Here is a 17,394-nt window from a genome sequence, read left to right as displayed (position 1 = left end):
AAATTTAAAGGGTATTGAAAGATTCGAAAACTATTGTTATTGACAAGGGTTATATCAGAACGAACTGATATCCAATCAGTGATGGATTAGATAAGTCAAACAAATAACGATATACGTGTACAAAATTTAAAATGTTTGCCGTTATTTTTGAAATGTTTTCCAACTTTGTTCCAAAACACCCCCCATATTCATAATTTTCTTTGTTGAAAAAGTCACACCAAATGCCCGCTAAATATGTATGTATATTTATTACTTTTGTTTTAAATTTCTCTGACCAGCTTAGGGAAACTTTCTGGACCCTTGTGACGGGACTGGACCCTCTACCGTCTCCTCGATGAGCAGCGGCGAGCTCCAACGCATGAGAAAGTAAGCGGATCCGGTCTTATCGTTCGTCCCGGACAGGCGATTGCCGCCAAACGGAGTCAATCCGTAATTGCTGCCCGTGCATCGTTCGTTCACGTAGAGATTGCTGGCGCACATGCGCAATTGGTTAAGGCAGTGGAGGATCACCTCGTCCCGACTGGCGAATATGGAGCCGGAGAGCGCGTACCTGGACTGGTTGGCGGCCAGCTTAAGTGCCTCCCCGAAGGCGTCGTCGGCGTAGACAAACACCGGCAAGAAGGGTCCGCTGCAGGGCTCACACAGCAGCGGATCCAGTGGATCCGTCACCCGGACAATCGTGGGTTGAACAAATCTACCAATGCTGTCGTCGCAGCTGCCACCGCACAACTGCTCCATGTCCATAGTGCGCTCCAGGAGCTTCTGCATCCTGTGGAATCCCTCCAAATTCACCATTGCCCCCATATCCGTTTCCGGCTGGACGGGATCTCCTACGATCAGCTGCTCCGTGGCCTCCAGCAAATCCGCCTGGATTCGCGGCCACAGAGATGAGGGCACGTACATGCGGGAAAGCGAGTTGGCATGCTGCCCGGCAAATCCGAAGGCCGCCTTTACGGTGGCCGAGACCACGGACTCCACCTTGGCGCTGGCATGGACAAAGTGGAAGTTCTGACCCGGACACTCGGCCACCAGGCGGGGAAAGCAGATGTACCGCTCCATCCGATCGCTCACCAGCTTGTGGACATGCCTGTAGCCAGCCGCACTACCTTGGGAATTCAGTCCGGCAAAGTGCACGGCTTCCGTGATGGTGTCCAGAAACAGACGCTCGTTGGCCGGCACAAAGTTGACCACTCCGCTGGGCAGACCTGCCTCCTGGAAGGCCCGGTGAATGAGAAAGCTGACTGGTGCCACCTCCAACGATGGATTCCACAGCACGGTGTTGCCCATCAGTGCCGGACAGAGGGCCAAACTGGCGGACAAGGCCACCGACTCAAATGGGGCCAAGGCAGCCACAAAGCCATCCATGGGCCGTAAGTGGAAGCTGGGAAAGACGTTCATGTCGCCCTGGATCTCGAAGCGCAGCTCGGACAGGTGCTCCAGATAGTCGGCGTTGGCCCTCAGCGAGCTGAGCAGTCTCCTGATATCCCGCGTCGCATCGTCTGCGGTTTTGCTGAGGGTTAACATCAGGAAGACTCGCAAACGCAACTCATCCTCCTCGATGATGCTCGCCGCCCGTCGCCAAATGGCCAGGCGTTCGGCAATGGGTACCAGACTCCATGTTCCCTGCATTAACAGAGCCGACTTGATGGCCGTCTCGATTTGCTTACGATTGGCGTAGTACACTTGGGCCAGGTTCGTCTTGAGGTGATGTGGACAAGAAACCCGCTGCTTATCCATAGTATACACCGGCTCGTCTCCGACTATTGTAGGCACCTCCAGCGGCTTGCGCAGGAACTCCTGAATGGCATGATTGACAAGCACCGTCTCATTCCGGTTTACCCTTGGAGCATCTTCCGCCGAGTGATAATCGGAATCCTCCTCCTCCTCCTCCTTCTGCCTCTGCTCCTGCTGATGCAGTGCAGTCTTTTCCTTGTCCACAGAGAGTCTGGCCATTCCCAGGCGACCGCACCTTAAGGACCTTCGTGTGGGAACCGCAAGTCCGAGCTTAAGCATCGCGATAAGCATGTACAGTTTATAATTTGAAGCTTTTAACAGGAATTTATTCTACATTTGCCAGTTTTATATGCGTATACTTAAGTGTAGAAAAATATATGTGTAAATGTGTGTTTAAACAGTGCGTTTCGCAGTTGTAAGACAGTTGTGGAAAAGGCAGTTTGTGTGCCGTATTTCAAGGGTATCAAAACATAGGAGATCGCAAAAGTATTTTGGTCTGGAAACGCACTGCACATTGGTTTTTTTTTTAAACAAAGTGTGCAAAATGAATCTTGAGTAGCATTAATTTAATTTAATAGCATTTTTAGGAGATTACAAAAATATATGTAAAAACGAGGTAGTGTAACACAGGATTAGTGTTACGGGGACAACATAAATTTAAAGGCCCAATTTAGGTGCATCACAATATTTTTTGTGGTAAAATGACGAATATTAAAATATTAAGAGAGATTCAACCTTTTAGGCTGGGGCGTTAACAACAATTTTACAGTGCCGAAAAGCCTGTTTAATTATTTGCCGCATTTTTTTTTTTTGAGTTTGAAACCAAGTGCGCGAAACAAATTGTAAGTAGGAATGGCTCAAAAATGTCAAAACATAGATTTAGTGACTAACAAAACTTAGGACTAGGTGGCATTCGTTTCCGAACTTCGATGCTGTTGCATTAGGAATAATTTTGAACACATGGAATATAAGTTGATGATGAGAGGACAAGTGCAGAAATTAGCACTTTTGTTAAAAACTCATCTGGATATGTAGTCTTATGGGACTCGTTGTTTTCTTGGTGCTATCGCTTGAGCATTTTCGTCAGATTTGTGTGAAGGTAACGCGTTTCTAAGGTCACTAAGGTGCTAAACATGCCGAGTCCATGTCCATTCAGCGGGGGAATGCTTTGGGGTTACGTCCTGGCCTTCTATTCGAGTCTTGGATTGCAGGTTTCTAGTATAATGCTATACAGTCTCATCCGGTCCCATTGTGATCGTCGCTTCTACAACTGTGCCGCCAATCCGGAGGCGGAAATGTTGTCGCCCGCTCCGGCTGTTTTCCTGGCCTCCCGACAGACCAGCACTGGGGCCACACAAATCTCCACCTCAAGCCGTTGCCGCTGGCGACCGTACTCGATATACTCCCGCCAGCAGGGCACCGGACTGGCAGCCCCAATCCGCATGCGAGGCGCATCAGTCTGCGCCGAAGTGGCGAAACTGTCGTCTAGTACCTGTAGGACTGCTTCTGGATTAATCTGCAAAAAAAAGGGATTCAATTATTACCAGTGAGAGATTAGAAGGAACAACTTCGGTAGAAGTAACGAATAACAATAAAAAATTATTTTATCTTCATGAAAAATATTTTTGCTAGGAATATGTAAATAATACAGATTTAAAAGACTCACAAACTGAGACTTGCAGACGTATCGGTGAGCAGTGAGAGCCGCCTTGGCAGCTGCAGCCCGAGTATTCTTCCACTTGGATCCGGATGTTGTGAGGATGGCCTGGTAGGCCAAAGTGTGCACGTGGATCCGCGAGATACGACGCCGCCTTGGATCGCCAGAGCTTCGGTCGCTGTTATCCTCAAGCATGCTAATGAACACCTGCCGCATCTGGTCGAGGGTGTGGGCAATGCGGGGATTCCAATCCGTTGCCAGAGTAGTCCGTCCGTAGGCCAGCACCTGCTGCAGATTGGAAAGCTCCTGTTCGTTCATACCCAATGAGTCGACAAAGGGCAAGACAAAACTCCGCAGCTGCTGCAGTAGCTTCAACTCCACGTACGAGGCCATCTCGAAGTGGTTAAGAGTGTCCGCCGGCTGGCTAGTCAACTGCCTCTGTACTTGCTGCAGGCGCGCTTCTCGCTCGCCAGGATTAAAGGAGAACATGTCCATCATTTGGAGTCCGCTAACAACCAGCAGCTGCGGGTGATACACCTTCAACGCATCCGTCAACTGCTCCACGGCCCTCAGATGCGGATTATTTCGGTCGTTGTGCAGGATATAGCGATTGGCGCGGGGCGCCACATACGAGCCCCATGTGTCGCCGGCCTTGTACTCCAGAATAAGGTGTATGTCATCGCTTGGAATCTCGTCGCCCGCCAGACGGATCTCCTTGGGCAACAGCGGACGCAATCTGGTGAAGATTTTGCAATGAGTTTCAAAACACATTGAGTTTATAGATGGAGATACTTTTTAGACATGTGGGCGCCCAGTAGCACTTCAGCTCCCTCCATAAAGAAGCGCACAGCCATCAGTGGGGCGTTGCCTCCCATGTACCACTGGATCCGCTCCTTATCCATCACCTTGGCGTATCCAACCAATTGTTTGAAGAGAGTACTGTTTGCCATCACACGCCTGAAAGGATAAACATAAGATATAAAAAAAAACCATTTCTAGTTTAGGTTTAATTCTAAGTAATTTATAAATGGTTGATCTCTTTCGTGTACTAATAAATAAATATGATAATAGGATACTACTCGTAATACCCTGGTCTACCATTGATTATCTCCACTTACTCCGCTGCAGCACCGTTCTGGAAGTAATAGGCAAAGGACTGCAGTAGCTCGTCTTCATTGTTGACGATCTCCCGGGATCCTGTAGTGACTGCCGGGATGCGCAAGCTGTAGTAGCGCTCCAGAAACTCGGTGGCGTTGATCTGTAAGTCAGTGCAGGCTCCGTATCCGATGGCCACTTTGGGCGCCGGTTGAAAGGCGGGGCGCTTAAGGGATCTTAAACATTTAGACAGATAGATAAGTAATGTCAGAATAAAAACCAGTATAATGTTACCCCTCGATGGCCAGCAGGCCGGTGAGCAGGACCGTCGTTCTGTTGAGAGACTGCAGCGATATGAACGCCTGCCAAATGATGGACACGAATGCTGTGAAGACGGAGCAGCCGGTCAACCAACCCATATAACGCAACGCAGTCATTGTGGGCGTGGTTTGTGTGATCACTCGTCCTTTGTATCCTTCCCGCCAGTCTGTAACCCCAAGGAATTTTATCACTGACTTTCCGCTGCCCGGCTACTAGTTCTTTTCTTATCAGTCGGATTTATCGTCTTTTTTCGCTTGTTATTTTTTGGTTGTGCTTTTAAGTCAGCGATGACACTATCAATGGTCCTTAAACTATCGCGATAGTATCGTGCTTGCATGTTTTCCGGTAAATATTTGTAGTTTGTTTACATTTTTGAGTGGCTTGTAAAGTTTTGGGACTATATATAATATTTTACAGGAAACGAGTACTATAATGTAATTAGAAGTTTTTATTTGCATTAATTTAACCAAAAATAATACATAAATAAAATATTTTGTTATAGTTTACAATAAATGACTTGTATAAAGCGTAAAGTCTTACATAAAATTAAACTTATGAAACAATATATCGTTTATGCCCTATTGGTTTAAGTCACTGCTAGCCCCTTACCCAAGTTCTCCACCGAATAGCCAATTTCTTTTGTGGTATCTTTTAGTACATCTCTAACATCATGTTTAACGGTCGAACTGCGGTCACACTGCTTGCATCATCTCCCAGCGCGTCTGTAAAGTGTTAAAATAATTTTACTTTTGAGTCGCCTTGAGAATTTCCGTCACTCCATATATAAATATCGTGTAACAGCCTGATTTAGTCGTTTTCGAGAGCATTTCCCCCAATTGGTTGCGAATAGCAGTGCGCTTTGCTAATTCGGCACGCTAATTGGCAAAGCAAAACCGATTCGATTCCAGGGAAGAAGACGCATAAGCAGAAGAAGGGTGAAGAACAAAAGAAGGAAAACAACAGTTAATCGTCAAATTTTACAGGCAAAAGGTGAGCAACTACGCCTTGCACACAAATCTATGTACAAACATCCACACACACATACACCTTATCGTCTGCGTATAAGTATATATAAAAAATTAAAGCAATATTTGCACATCCGATTATTACTATAATATTTCGCGTCCATATATTAGCAAGTGTGCGTGCGCCTGCCCTGGATTTGCTTGCCAGTGTGCGTGTGTGTGTGTGTGTGTGATGAAATGCAATTTTATCTTGGCATTTTGCGCGCCTCCAAAATCCGTTGCCCCGTTGATTCTGTTTTCCCATTGCCCCCCCCATTTCCCATGTCACCATTTTCGTATCCCGGCTAACCTCAATCTCTCAATTGCCTTTGCCCCCAAAAAGACAGTCCACAATGAGTTCCGCGGAGGAAAACAGCAACAGCCAGGCCACCACGCCCCAGGACAACGAGGCCGCTGAGAATGTCAACCTCACGGATCTCGAGAAGATCGAGGAGGAGAAGCTCAAGTCCAAGTATCCCAGTGGAATGCGAGTGCCAGGCGGTCACTCGGCATTTCTCCAGAAAAGGCTGCAGAGGGTGAGTGCTTATGGCCCCCCACATTCTTATATACCCCCTTAATCAATAACTATAGGATAGTTGATTAGTTGTCCGTGTTAATCGATATCTTTTTTTTAAACATCTTAAAAGCGTTGCTTTCAATTTGATTCTATAATTCCCACATTATATTAACTATTGTCAAAAACTTACATTGTCTTTGGTAAAAAATGGGATTTATAGGTTTAAATTTTAAAATTGATTTGCCAAAGTTTTTAGATTGATTAAATAAAGGAAAATGTTGAAAATCCCTTGGACATTTCACCAACCGTGCTCAAAAATATAACTTAATTTTTCCCCCGCAGCAAAAGTTCTTCGACTCGGGCGACTACCAGATGGCCAAGCAGAAGGGTGGCAGCGTTAAGCAGGTCTTTGCCAACAAGGTGCCCACCGGGGAGGCCATTCCCACGCCCGAAACCGTGCCGGCACGCAAGACCTCGATCATCCAACCCTGCAACAAATTCCCAGCGACGAGCTAATTTACTCACCTAATTTACTTACACCTACTATATCCACAACCTCAACTGCAGCCAGTTTCCCGTTCCCACTTCAAATGCTCTATACCTAATTTTAAAGAAACCCCTAATGCTAAGATGGCTGCTGCCGGATTGTGCAGGCATTTCGCGAACGTTTAACCTGAATTTGAAGCTCCTCGATCCGTTACCCCGTAAAATCTAAGCGCCAACCGCACCAGCCAATCTCAAGATCCCGTCATCAGTCCATCTCTCAGGCCGGGGAAGCGTAGATGGCGAACCGAGCAGCGCGAAATTCATTGCAACAGTTATATATATCTATATTTCTGTAACATTAACTTAACTTACCCTGATCGTACGTAGCTGTAAGTATTACGAGCATAATAAATTTAAGTTGGATCCAGCCACACACACATACCGTTCTCGTACATTGCTGGGATTCCCTCAACTAATTATAATTTACTTTTGTCTTAAAGTTTTAAAAATAATTTCGTTTTGCATGGAATATTTTAAAATTTTTAAAGAGTTCCCAATCATAAGCAGTAAACGGAACTTCTTTCAACATTTGATAGGTCGCTGCTGCTTGCAGAATATAATGTTTGATGCTAAAGTCAAAATGGTCGAATTAAAATAAATTTGTAAATCAAGCAGAGATAAAATAAACGTATGTACGACTACTAATAAGTGTGATTATTTCCTGGGGCGCTAACCTAACAAATGAATCGGAAGATGTGCCATACAAATGTTTACCTAAATGATAAGTGCCTGAGTGGCAATGCGCCTAATTAGCTTACAAAAATTCGGATGAGCGAATCTGGTAATTTGTTATTCAAATCGGCTGGCGAACAACTCAAATCAGAAAAATAAAAGTACAGCTTTGTAGATTCTTTGGTTTTTAAGAATTGCTTATCTAGATAAAAATACAAAGCAGTTTGAAAAGAGGATGTTCTTTTTTGCCTCGACAGGAAAACATAAAATTAGCATTTAATTGATTTAGAGATGTAATTGTACAATAAGAAGTTTACGTATAATTTGTTAATATATTCCATAAACTATGCTTTATGGCGAAGAAATGTACTTTTTGGCCCACAGTAAAGCGGGCATTGGCTGGGTTTGGATCACCGTTAAAGTTATCAGAGTTTCCAACCTTTATTTATATGGTATATTTTAGTACATTTTTGAGAGAACTCTCAGTATTTTTTTACAGTCAAGCCGCGATCACACTGGTGGAAGGCGCAGCGGTAATAAACGAGAAAAAGCCAAATTTAAATGCCATTTTTTCGTATTAAATTGCAATAGAAATGCACTTCAGGTTGTGCACTGTATTGCCCACCGATATCAGAAGTTCGCGAACGTCTTGAAGTCGCACCGAGAAAGGAAAACACGCTGAAATGTAGATGCCCACAAGCAGCCGCCGCAGCAGCAATAACAAAAGCAAAAGTGAAATTAGCGCCGCCAAAGAAGTGCAAGTGCTCAAAAGTGAGGCGGCGCCATGGAGAACCTCAAGATAAGCGACAAACTGTTCGAGGATGTGATCTACTTTGTAATGGGAAACCTGGACGAAGAGGTAAATCTGCGAAAATAATCCTTCGCTGTTGCTGTACTTGCATTGAGTATGTGTGTGTGGAGAGTGCGTGCGTCTGTGTTCGTCCGCACAGGGTGGTTCGAGCGCGGGTGGACGGGGTGACCCGGGCACCTCTGCAAATGCGCGCCATAAATGTTGCCGGCAATTTGCCGCCTCCCCGTGTCTGTGCGATTATTTGAGTTCGTATTGGTATTGGTGCTCAAATCGACTATGTTTGTTTTGTTTTTTTGCTGTGAAAGAAAATTAGCTTTAATACCCTTTAAGCTGCTGTAAATATTTGAGTTCTCAATTTTAAAATAAAATAAAATGTTTTAAGACTGGACAATTCAGTTTGTTTACTTTATTTATGTACCTGGGCATACGAATATATTTCAAATACGCGGTAGAAAAATTAATATTTACTTTATAAATTTTCTTGTTTGATATTAAAACTCATTTCCCCTTGCAGATCGAACGTTTTCTCAAGAGCGGTGGCGCCCAATCTAAGATCTTTCTGTCGGACCAGATCACGCATATGATATGCGCCACCAACTACAATGAGGAGGAGCTGTCCCTGAACCTGGACCTTTACAGTGCAATTCCCGTGACCGAACAATGGATCGTGCACAGCGCAAAACTGGGCCGAATGGCCTCCACACGGGCCTTCGACCCAAGTCCCAATCAGATGCGACTCATGCGCGGCATTAGGGCGGCCATTACCAATGTGGTGGCCGGAGATCGGAGGCGCCTCTACGCCATGCTGACTTACCATGGTGCCGTCGTTACGCATAGTTTTGGGGCCACTAACACGCATCTGGTATGCGGAGCGGCCAATGGTGGCATCTACAACAAGGCGCTGGCGCTGCCCAAAAATGCCATTATCATTGTGACTCCCGACTGGGTGACGGACAGCCTTAAGTACAAAAACTGCATGCCTGTAGAGACGTATCATCCCAGGCTACTGAAGCCCACTGAAAAGCAGCGAACGCAGAAGCAGACGGCCACTCAGCAACAACAAATCCAGCAGCAACAATTGCAACATCAGCAGCAGCTGCAACAACAACAGCTTCAACAGCAACAACAACAGCAGCAACAGCAGATTATGCAGCAGCAGACATCTACTACATCCACACTGTCGGACATCCTGGGCTTTGGTGAGGACAGTGCGGCGGCCAAAAGCATAGCTAGCATTAAGTCCCAGCTGCAAGCTTCCGCGGAACAAATCCAGCAGCAACAATTGCCCGTGCCCGCTCAGCAACAGGTGGTCTTTGTGCGACCTCAGCCGCAAGCCCAGCAGCCACCGCAACAAGCGCCGCACCAGTTGCAGCAAGGCGGGCCTCAGGTACCGGCTCCACCTCCACACCCGCAGCATCAACAGCAATTAATTATTCAGCAGCAGAAGATTATTCCCGGAAATCTACAGCAGCAACAACCGAATCAGCAACAGATCAAAACAATACTACAGCAGCAGAGGCAGATAAAAAACACACAGCAACAGCAACAAATTCAAATGATTCAGCAGCAACAACAATTGATGCAACAGGATCCCCAGGTACACCCACAGCAGCTTCCACAGACGCAGCCGCAACCTCAACCGCATCCCCAACCACTTCCACAGCAGCACCCACAACAACAGTCGCCTAGGCTGCCAACAACTCCAACAGGTCGCCAGACACCACGAACACCATCGACAACACCGCAGCCCGTCCAATCCCCTCAGCATCACCAACAAATAGTCCAGCAACAACAAGTGGTGCAGCAACAAGTGAGTCAACAACAAACTATTGTGCAACAGCCGCAAATAGTTCAGCAAATAGTGCAACAACAAGTTCAGCAGCAACAAGTTCAGCAGCAACAACCACAACAACAATCTGTTCCCGTTTCTCCGCAAGTCATACACCAACACCTTATGCGGCAACAACAAATTTTGAACCAGAATCAAATGCAATTGCAGCAAATCGTTCAGAGCGGACAAGCTTTAACCCCACAACAGCAGCAACAACAGAGACAAATTCAGCAGCAATTACAACAAGTTTTGCAGCAGCAACAACAATTGCAGATGCAAATGCAGCAGCAGCAACAACAGCAGCAAAATCTGCAACAACAGTCGCCGCGGATGGTGCAAAACCGTTCGCCGGTGATGCCGCCAAGTACGCCGTCACCATCTTTGCAACAGCAACAACACCATGCCACCAGCAACATGTTGCCACCACAGTCACCACGACAACTACAATCGCCGGCTCCACAGATGACACCACCACCCCCGCCCTCGCCGCAAAGCGCCCAGCAGCAGCATATGCGCCAGCAGCAACAACAACAAATGCAGCAGAGTCGCCAACAGCACATGATGGGCTCTCCGCAGCAGCCACAACCGCCTTCTTTAATGTCTCCGCAGCAACAGCAACAAATGCAACCCTTCCAACAGCCCGTACATCAGCAACAGCGCATGCAAATGCAGCAGCAGCAACAATTGGCCCAGCAACAACAGCAGCAGCAGCAGAGTCCCCAGCATATTTCTCCCCAGTCACCCCAGATTTCACAAACCCCACCAATGCAAGCCAAACTCCATCAGCACCAGGCTGTTCCAGGACATACCGCCCAGCCGCAACAATCATTCTCTCAACAAAAGCCCATTGATCCCACGGATCCTGTTCAGGTGGCTCAGGTTTTGAGTCGCTCAGCATTGAGTAGCAATCAAGACTCGTTGATAATGAGGCAACAACAACTGAAGCAGCAGCAGTTGCAACAACAGCAGCAACAAATGGCACCACAACCACAGCAGCAACAAATACCACAGCAACCCCAGCAGCAACAACCACAACAGCAACACACCCCGTCACCGCGACAATCTCCGCTGCAGCAACAACCCACCACGCCTACCCTACAACAGCAGACACAACCACAAAATCCTCAAGTAAGTTCAAGAAATGTATGATTTAGCTCCGGAAACTAATTACCATTCGGTTATAGCAAATTCAACAACAGCAGCAACAACAACAGCAACAACAACAACAGCAACAACAACAGCAGCAGCAACAACAGCAGCAGCAACAACAGCAGCAGCAGCAACAACAGCAGCAACAACAACAGCAGCAACAACAGCAGCAACAGCAACAACAACAGCAGCAGCAGCAACAACAACAACAGCAAGTCTTGGCTCAGCAACAACCTCAACCTGGACAACAAGTCATAACCCAACGACACGTCATAAACACATCCACAGCCCAAGGTCAACAAATTATTCAGAGTCATATGTCTTTGGCCTTGCAAAAACAGCAGCAAATGTTGCACGTCCAACAACAAACGCAGCAGCAGCCGCAACAGCAACAACAGCTTCCTCAGGTACAGCAACAGCTTTCCCAGGCATCGCAGCAACAACAACAGCTGCCACAGCAGCACCCACAACAACAACAACAAGTTCAATTTACACAACAACAACAAATCGCGCTTGGCGGTGGCGGTCAAGTGCGAATAATTCAACAAACGATTCAGAGACCACCAACCAATGTGCAGCAACAGCAACAGGTTTCACAACAGCAACAGATTATTGGTCAATTTTCACAGCAACAGCAACTGCAACAACAACAGCCTCAGCAGGTACGCTAACTCATCATAAGATCGTAAGATGCGTTTTTTGTTTTTAGGATAAAACCATTTATAACACTGTCTTTCGTTTTCCAGCAGCAAATTCTTGGAGTTCAGCAGTCACAGCAGCATCCACAACAAAAAACGTTTATTATTAGTCAGCAGCACTTTAATCAGCTTAGCGCGCATCAGCAACAACAAATTCTCGCGCAAAATCCGCAAAGCCAAAACGTTTACGTAGTCAATCAGACGCAACAGCAACTTGTGCAACAACAACAAATGTTGCAGCAGCAGCAGATTATACCGCAGCAGCAACAACAGCAACGTATGCAAATGCAACAGCAGCCGCAACAGATTGTTGTTAACCAGCAGATACTTAGCGATCCGCAGCGCTTGCAGTACCTACAACAACAGCAGTTGATGCAAAAGCAACAACAGCAACAACAGCAGCAACAGCTTGTGGGACCACCGCAACAACAGCAGCAAATACTTATTCAACAACAGCAACCCTCCCAACAGCAGCAGATATTGCAGCAAAAGCTTCCCAACGATCCCCAGCAGCAACAGCAGCAAATAATGCAGCTCATCACGCAGCAACAACTGCCACAACGCACGCCTCCCCCACAACAACAACAGCTCCTACTGCAGCAACAGCAGCAATCGCCGCAACACCATCAAATGCAGCAGCAGCACTGGTCACCTCAGAGCCCTGCTGGCGGTCAGATGGCGCCCAGCACTCCGGGAACGCCCACTAGTAGTGTGGGAATGCAATCACCGTTGCCAGTCGGACCAACAACTCCGCAGCAGCAGCCACAAACACAGCCACAATTTGTTCCGCGTGGACTGCGCCCACAAACCTCATGGCCCGGGCAACCACAACAGCAGCAACCGCAACCCCCTCAGCAACAACAGCAGATCGTGCTACCGCCACCCCAACAACAGCAACAACAACATCAGCAACAGGCACAGGTGGCGCAACAACAACAGCTGGTACTGCAGCAGCCACAGCAACAGAAAATAGTGGTAGACGAAAAAACGCACGCGCATATTATGTCCCTCGATGCTCACAAGCGTGCCGAGTACATAACCAAGTTGAATCAGCAGAACAAACCTCGAGTAATGTTGCGCCAGCAAGTGGCCTACCAGCCCCGACCCGGGGCCCCGGGCAACATAGTCACCACGCGACCGGCCGGTCCCGTTCCGCCCGGCCACATTATTGTTCAACACCAAATGCCACCGGGATTGACGCAACAGCAACAGGTACTCTGGCTGCAGCAGCAGCAAGGGAAACGTCAGGTTGTTGTGCGCGCCGGAACTCCTGGCCTGAGTCCGATTCAGCAGCAACCGGGAGTGGGACCGCCACAGCAGCAACAGTCGCCGCAACAACAACCTTTCAATCCAAATGATCCTAACCAGCAAATGCTGATGCAGCGCCAACAGTTGCGCGTCCAGCAGATTCCCATCCAGCAACAGGGACCTCAGCAAATGGGCAAGCAAACGGTGCAGCTCATCACTGGACCCAACGGACAGCTGATAGAACAACAAACGATCGTCCAACAGCCGCAACAGCAGTCCACTCCGGGCACGCCCACCACTCCAGGCGCTGGGGGCGTTTTGCCTGGAAATGCCAACATAATGACGCAAACTTTGGTCATGACTTCAACAAGTAAGTTAAATTTACTGCAATCTATTGCTCAGAGCAATGGGTATTTTTTAGAAATTGGTTTTAAAAATGCAATGAGGAAAAGTTAATTATAAACTTAGCTATTGATTAGCTTCCTTTCGAAAAAAACAGGCTCTTTAAACCAATTAAATGATTATACGAATAATATCCGATTCTTTGTACTCAGCTCCCGACGGACAGCCGCAGCAAACACCGCAACAGATGAACCTGAAAACCAAGACGGCCCTGGCCAACATGTTGAGCAACCGCTTGGGAAATAATGGAGCTCAGACGCCGCAGCAGCAACTGATTCAATTACCCGATGGTCAGCAACAGCAGCAGCCACAACAACAACAGATTGTCCAACAAGTGGTTGTGACCGGAGCCATTCAGCAGCAGCAACAACAATTGTTACTGCAGCAACAGCAACAACAACAGATGGTTGTCCAACAGCAACTGCCACCGCAGCAACATGTGGAGCCGCCGTCGGCAGCTGGCGCACTCAGAATGATGGGCCAGCAACATAACGCATCCGCCGGCGTGCCAGGACCTCCGCGAACACAGCAGGAGTTGTTGATATTGCAGCAACAGCAGCAGCAACAAATGCTGCAACAGCAGCAAATGCGCAGAGTGGTCGCCGTACCACAACAACAGCAGGCACCGCAGCAGCATCTGGTCCAACAGCAGATCGTGGTCGCTCCGCCGCAGTCGCCGCAGCAGCAGCAACAGATGGCTGTGGGTGTGGGGGTGGGAGTGCCAGTGCAGCGGACACCTCACGGCTACATTCAGGCCCGTCCCGGTCAGCCACCGATACCGATGCCACAATTTTATGGTCACAATCCGAACCTCAAACTGCCAGCGGATCTGTTTCTGGTGGGCTGCACGTTTTATATAGTGGAATACGATGAAACAGACGGCGATGAGCTCCCCATCTGGCTTGATACGATCAGACAGTTTGGCGGTGACATCGAACGCGTCTACTGTCCCCGGGTGACGCACGTCATCTGCCGTACCCAGCGCCACGGCGTGGTCATGCAGGCTTTACGGGATGCCAAGCGATGCGTGACCGCCTATTGGCTAAGTGATATTTGCCTCAAGCGGCAGCTGATGCCGCCCTGGCAGCCGCTTCATCTGCCATTCCCCAGCCAGTTTGGCTACCGCAAGCCATTGGAACGCTACATTGTTACCTCTGAGGGATTCGAGGGCGAGGAGGTCGTGAGGCTACAGCAGATGGCCGAGGAATGCGGAGCCATCTACACCTCGTATCTGTCCAAGGTGAACACTGTGGTCGTGTGCAAGCAGCTCGAGGGCAACAAGTTCAACGCGGCCAAGGAGTGGAACATCCCGATGGTCAATGCCCTTTGGCTGAGCGACGTCTGCATCGGCAACCTGAGTGGCCTCTCCCAGTACGACAATCCTAAGTACCAGCAGTACAATCTAGTCGCCCCCTTCCGCATCGAATGCAACTTGGTGGCGCATCTGCTAAGTAAGAAGAAGCTCAACTAATGCCTTGTTCTATTAAATACTTATATGCATTTTTCCCTATTAGCTGCATGGAAAGCGCCCATTAATCTCACCCAGGAGGCACACGAGCGAGTCAAGCGTCATCTCTCCGATCCGTACGGCAACGAGCACAAACTGAAGCGCCAGAAGATGAACTCATTCCAGCAGGAGCAGCTTCCAGAACAAATTGTCTGCCTTGAATATCCCACAACCACTAAGCCGCCGAAGGTTATTTTCTCCCAGGTTGCCGATGCGGAGGCACTTAAAAAGGCAGTGTTGTAAGTAGAGCTGAAACATCAAAAAGTTAGCTAAGACTTTTAGTTTTACTTATCCTTGCAATTGTTTTTTTTTTTTTTTTTAGGATTTTGGGTGGAATTGTGGTGGACAGCCCCGCAGATGCCACTCACCTGGTAATGACACGCGAGAGTCGTACCTGCAAACTGATTCAGGCCTGCTGCCACGTGGACTTTGTGCTCAAGTCAAGTTGGATTGCGGATAGTGCAAAGGCTGGTAAATTTGTGCCGACCGACCCGTATCGCATCCAGCACATACCGGTGGACGAGAACTTACAGTTCAACCTGAACACTGTTCTGTGCGCGCCCACTCGTTCCACTCTGTTTTCGGGGAAATACTTTCACGTTACGCCCGACGTGTTCCCAGCCCGCGAGGAAATTATCCGAATGATTGAATCGTCTGGTGGTAAAGTGGAAGCAAAACGCAGGACCGGTAGCGCTGTGGCGGAAACACACATTCAGGCGCCCGACTCCTATATTATAGTGACCTGTCCCACGGACATGCATCTTTGCGCTGATCTCACGCGGCACGGGAACCCAAAATGCCACATTGTGTCCACGGAGTTCGTCATGAGCTCGATACTTAGGCAGCAGCTAGAGATTGAGCCCAACCTGATACCCTACTTGTATAACAACAACAATGTCAATAGCTGCAACAGTAACAAGTCCTAGCGCCGTGTGCTCTGGTTACTGTAAAGCTGAGATAAGATATTTAAATCATTATATATTCACAAAAGAATTTATGCGAGCTGTTATATAAGTATGTAAGAAGAGCATGACAGAGAGCCACTTTAAAGTGTAATTGGCCGACTTAAGCAATTATTTGTAGCCTGCCCCGTTTTCTTATGATACACATCAACACGAAACTAGTCCACAGAATTCGTCAATTCATATGGGCATGCATGTAGGGTCTTGGGCACATCGTCATATCGGTCTGAGTAATATTTAATGAAGCGCTCTATTTTAAAATATAAAATTTTTATCAGTTTCTTAGCCTTTGCACTAACTCACTTTCAATTGTACATATTTCTAATAATAGAGAATAATCTTACTGTTTTCAATCTGCTAATAACACAAAAATAGATTCTATAATTAAATAGAGGCGATCCATATATCAAACATAGCATAATGATTATTGTTGTGGACCATATTAAATTTTTCTATACATAAAGCAATGTTTGACCGGACCGATGTCTATAGAAATTATGATGTAGCTTGTAATAAAAGAACTACCTTAATTAGTGATAGGATACAAAATTAATACAATCATTTTATATATATTTTTGTAGGTTCAGGAACCATTACCCTTAGGCAGTCACAAAAAAAAAATATACACATACATATATTTCTTAGAGTATACGAAATGTTTCAAAGAAATTTATATTGTCGGCTATTAGAATTTTAAGAACTTTTCATATACATAGGTAAAGCCAATATTTTCCGAATTAATATTAATTTTAGTTAGGCATTGTACGAAGTGTATGAAATAAAATATAACACAAAAATCAATATAAACATTAGTGTTTGTGTTTATTACATCCGACGATTACTTACAGTTATCTGTGCAAATGGCTTCTTTATTTTTCAGGAATTATTCTTTTGCGCTGTATTTTTTTTTAGCTAAAAGCAGATTCAACGATTTGGTTTTCATAAAAGTGTACTACTTCTAAAGGCCATAACTTTTATGACAGGTATTTGATTTTGAAAAGGCATAACTCTAAAAGTTTTGGGTCTAATTTTCCAAGAATCTGGGTTTAAATGTTAATTTGTAAATTCGGGTTTTTTTAAATTTTTATGTCACCCCTTTTTTTTTTTGTGTTTAATTTTTTTAAAGAATTTGCAGAAATTAAAAATGCTTATTACGGCGTCAGCTTATATTTACATTTGGATTCAACTTACCAGGTACCAATTGTTAAGCGAATACCTAAAAGTTAAGGGTCGTAATTAA

The 17,394-nt window shown here is 46.6% G+C and overlaps 4 protein-coding genes across 8 annotated transcripts; 2 read left to right on the top strand and 2 right to left on the bottom strand.

The window, feature by feature from the left end:
* Positions 1-233: 233 nt before the first annotated feature.
* LOC128257429 (delta-1-pyrroline-5-carboxylate dehydrogenase, mitochondrial) lies at positions 234-2,143 on the bottom strand. The gene has a single exon (XM_052988442.1). It carries the CDS (start codon positions 2,023-2,025, stop codon positions 280-282), a length of 1,746 nt encoding a protein of 581 aa, XP_052844402.1. The 5' UTR covers positions 2,026-2,143; the 3' UTR covers positions 234-279.
* Positions 2,144-2,285: 142 nt separating this feature from the next.
* Positions 2,286-5,105, bottom strand: LOC128257430 (ADP-dependent glucokinase). The gene is made up of 5 exons (XM_052988443.1): positions 4,781-5,105; positions 4,510-4,722; positions 4,184-4,348; positions 3,401-4,127; positions 2,286-3,250 (listed from the first exon to the last, which is right to left on the bottom strand). The coding sequence occupies exons 1-5, from the start codon at positions 4,921-4,923 to the stop codon at positions 2,999-3,001; spliced, it is 1,500 nt and encodes a 499-aa protein (XP_052844403.1). The 5' UTR covers positions 4,924-5,105; the 3' UTR covers positions 2,286-2,998.
* Positions 5,106-5,481: 376 nt separating this feature from the next.
* Positions 5,482-7,249, top strand: LOC128257126 (alpha-endosulfine). The gene is made up of 3 exons (XM_052987966.1): positions 5,482-5,797; positions 6,155-6,347; positions 6,671-7,249. Exons 2-3 carry the CDS (start codon positions 6,165-6,167, stop codon positions 6,842-6,844), a joined length of 357 nt encoding a protein of 118 aa, XP_052843926.1. The 5' UTR covers positions 5,482-5,797; positions 6,155-6,164; the 3' UTR covers positions 6,845-7,249.
* An 807-nt stretch (positions 7,250-8,056) lies between these two features.
* On the top strand, positions 8,057-17,218 carry LOC128257125 (PAX-interacting protein 1). Of its 5 annotated transcripts, none has more exons than XM_052987965.1 (7): positions 8,057-8,405; positions 8,872-11,316; positions 11,466-11,999; positions 12,084-13,653; positions 13,838-15,136; positions 15,200-15,431; positions 15,515-17,218. In XM_052987965.1, the coding sequence occupies exons 1-7, from the start codon at positions 8,331-8,333 to the stop codon at positions 16,116-16,118; spliced, it is 6,759 nt and encodes a 2,252-aa protein (XP_052843925.1). In that variant the 5' UTR covers positions 8,057-8,330; the 3' UTR covers positions 16,119-17,218. The 5 variants fall into 5 exon arrangements, with proteins under 5 accessions (XP_052843925.1, XP_052843924.1, XP_052843923.1 ...); XM_052987964.1 differs by having other exon boundaries at positions 11,403-11,999; XM_052987963.1 differs by having other exon boundaries at positions 11,391-11,999.
* Positions 17,219-17,394: the final 176 nt, after the last annotated feature.

The sequence above is a fragment of the Drosophila gunungcola genome (genome assembly GCF_025200985.1).
Source record: "Drosophila gunungcola strain Sukarami chromosome 3L unlocalized genomic scaffold, Dgunungcola_SK_2 000002F, whole genome shotgun sequence".
NCBI lineage: Eukaryota > Metazoa > Arthropoda > Insecta > Diptera > Drosophilidae > Drosophila > Drosophila gunungcola.
The sequence above is the reverse complement of the archived record's forward strand: the minus strand, read 5'-3'. Positions and strand labels throughout refer to the sequence as shown.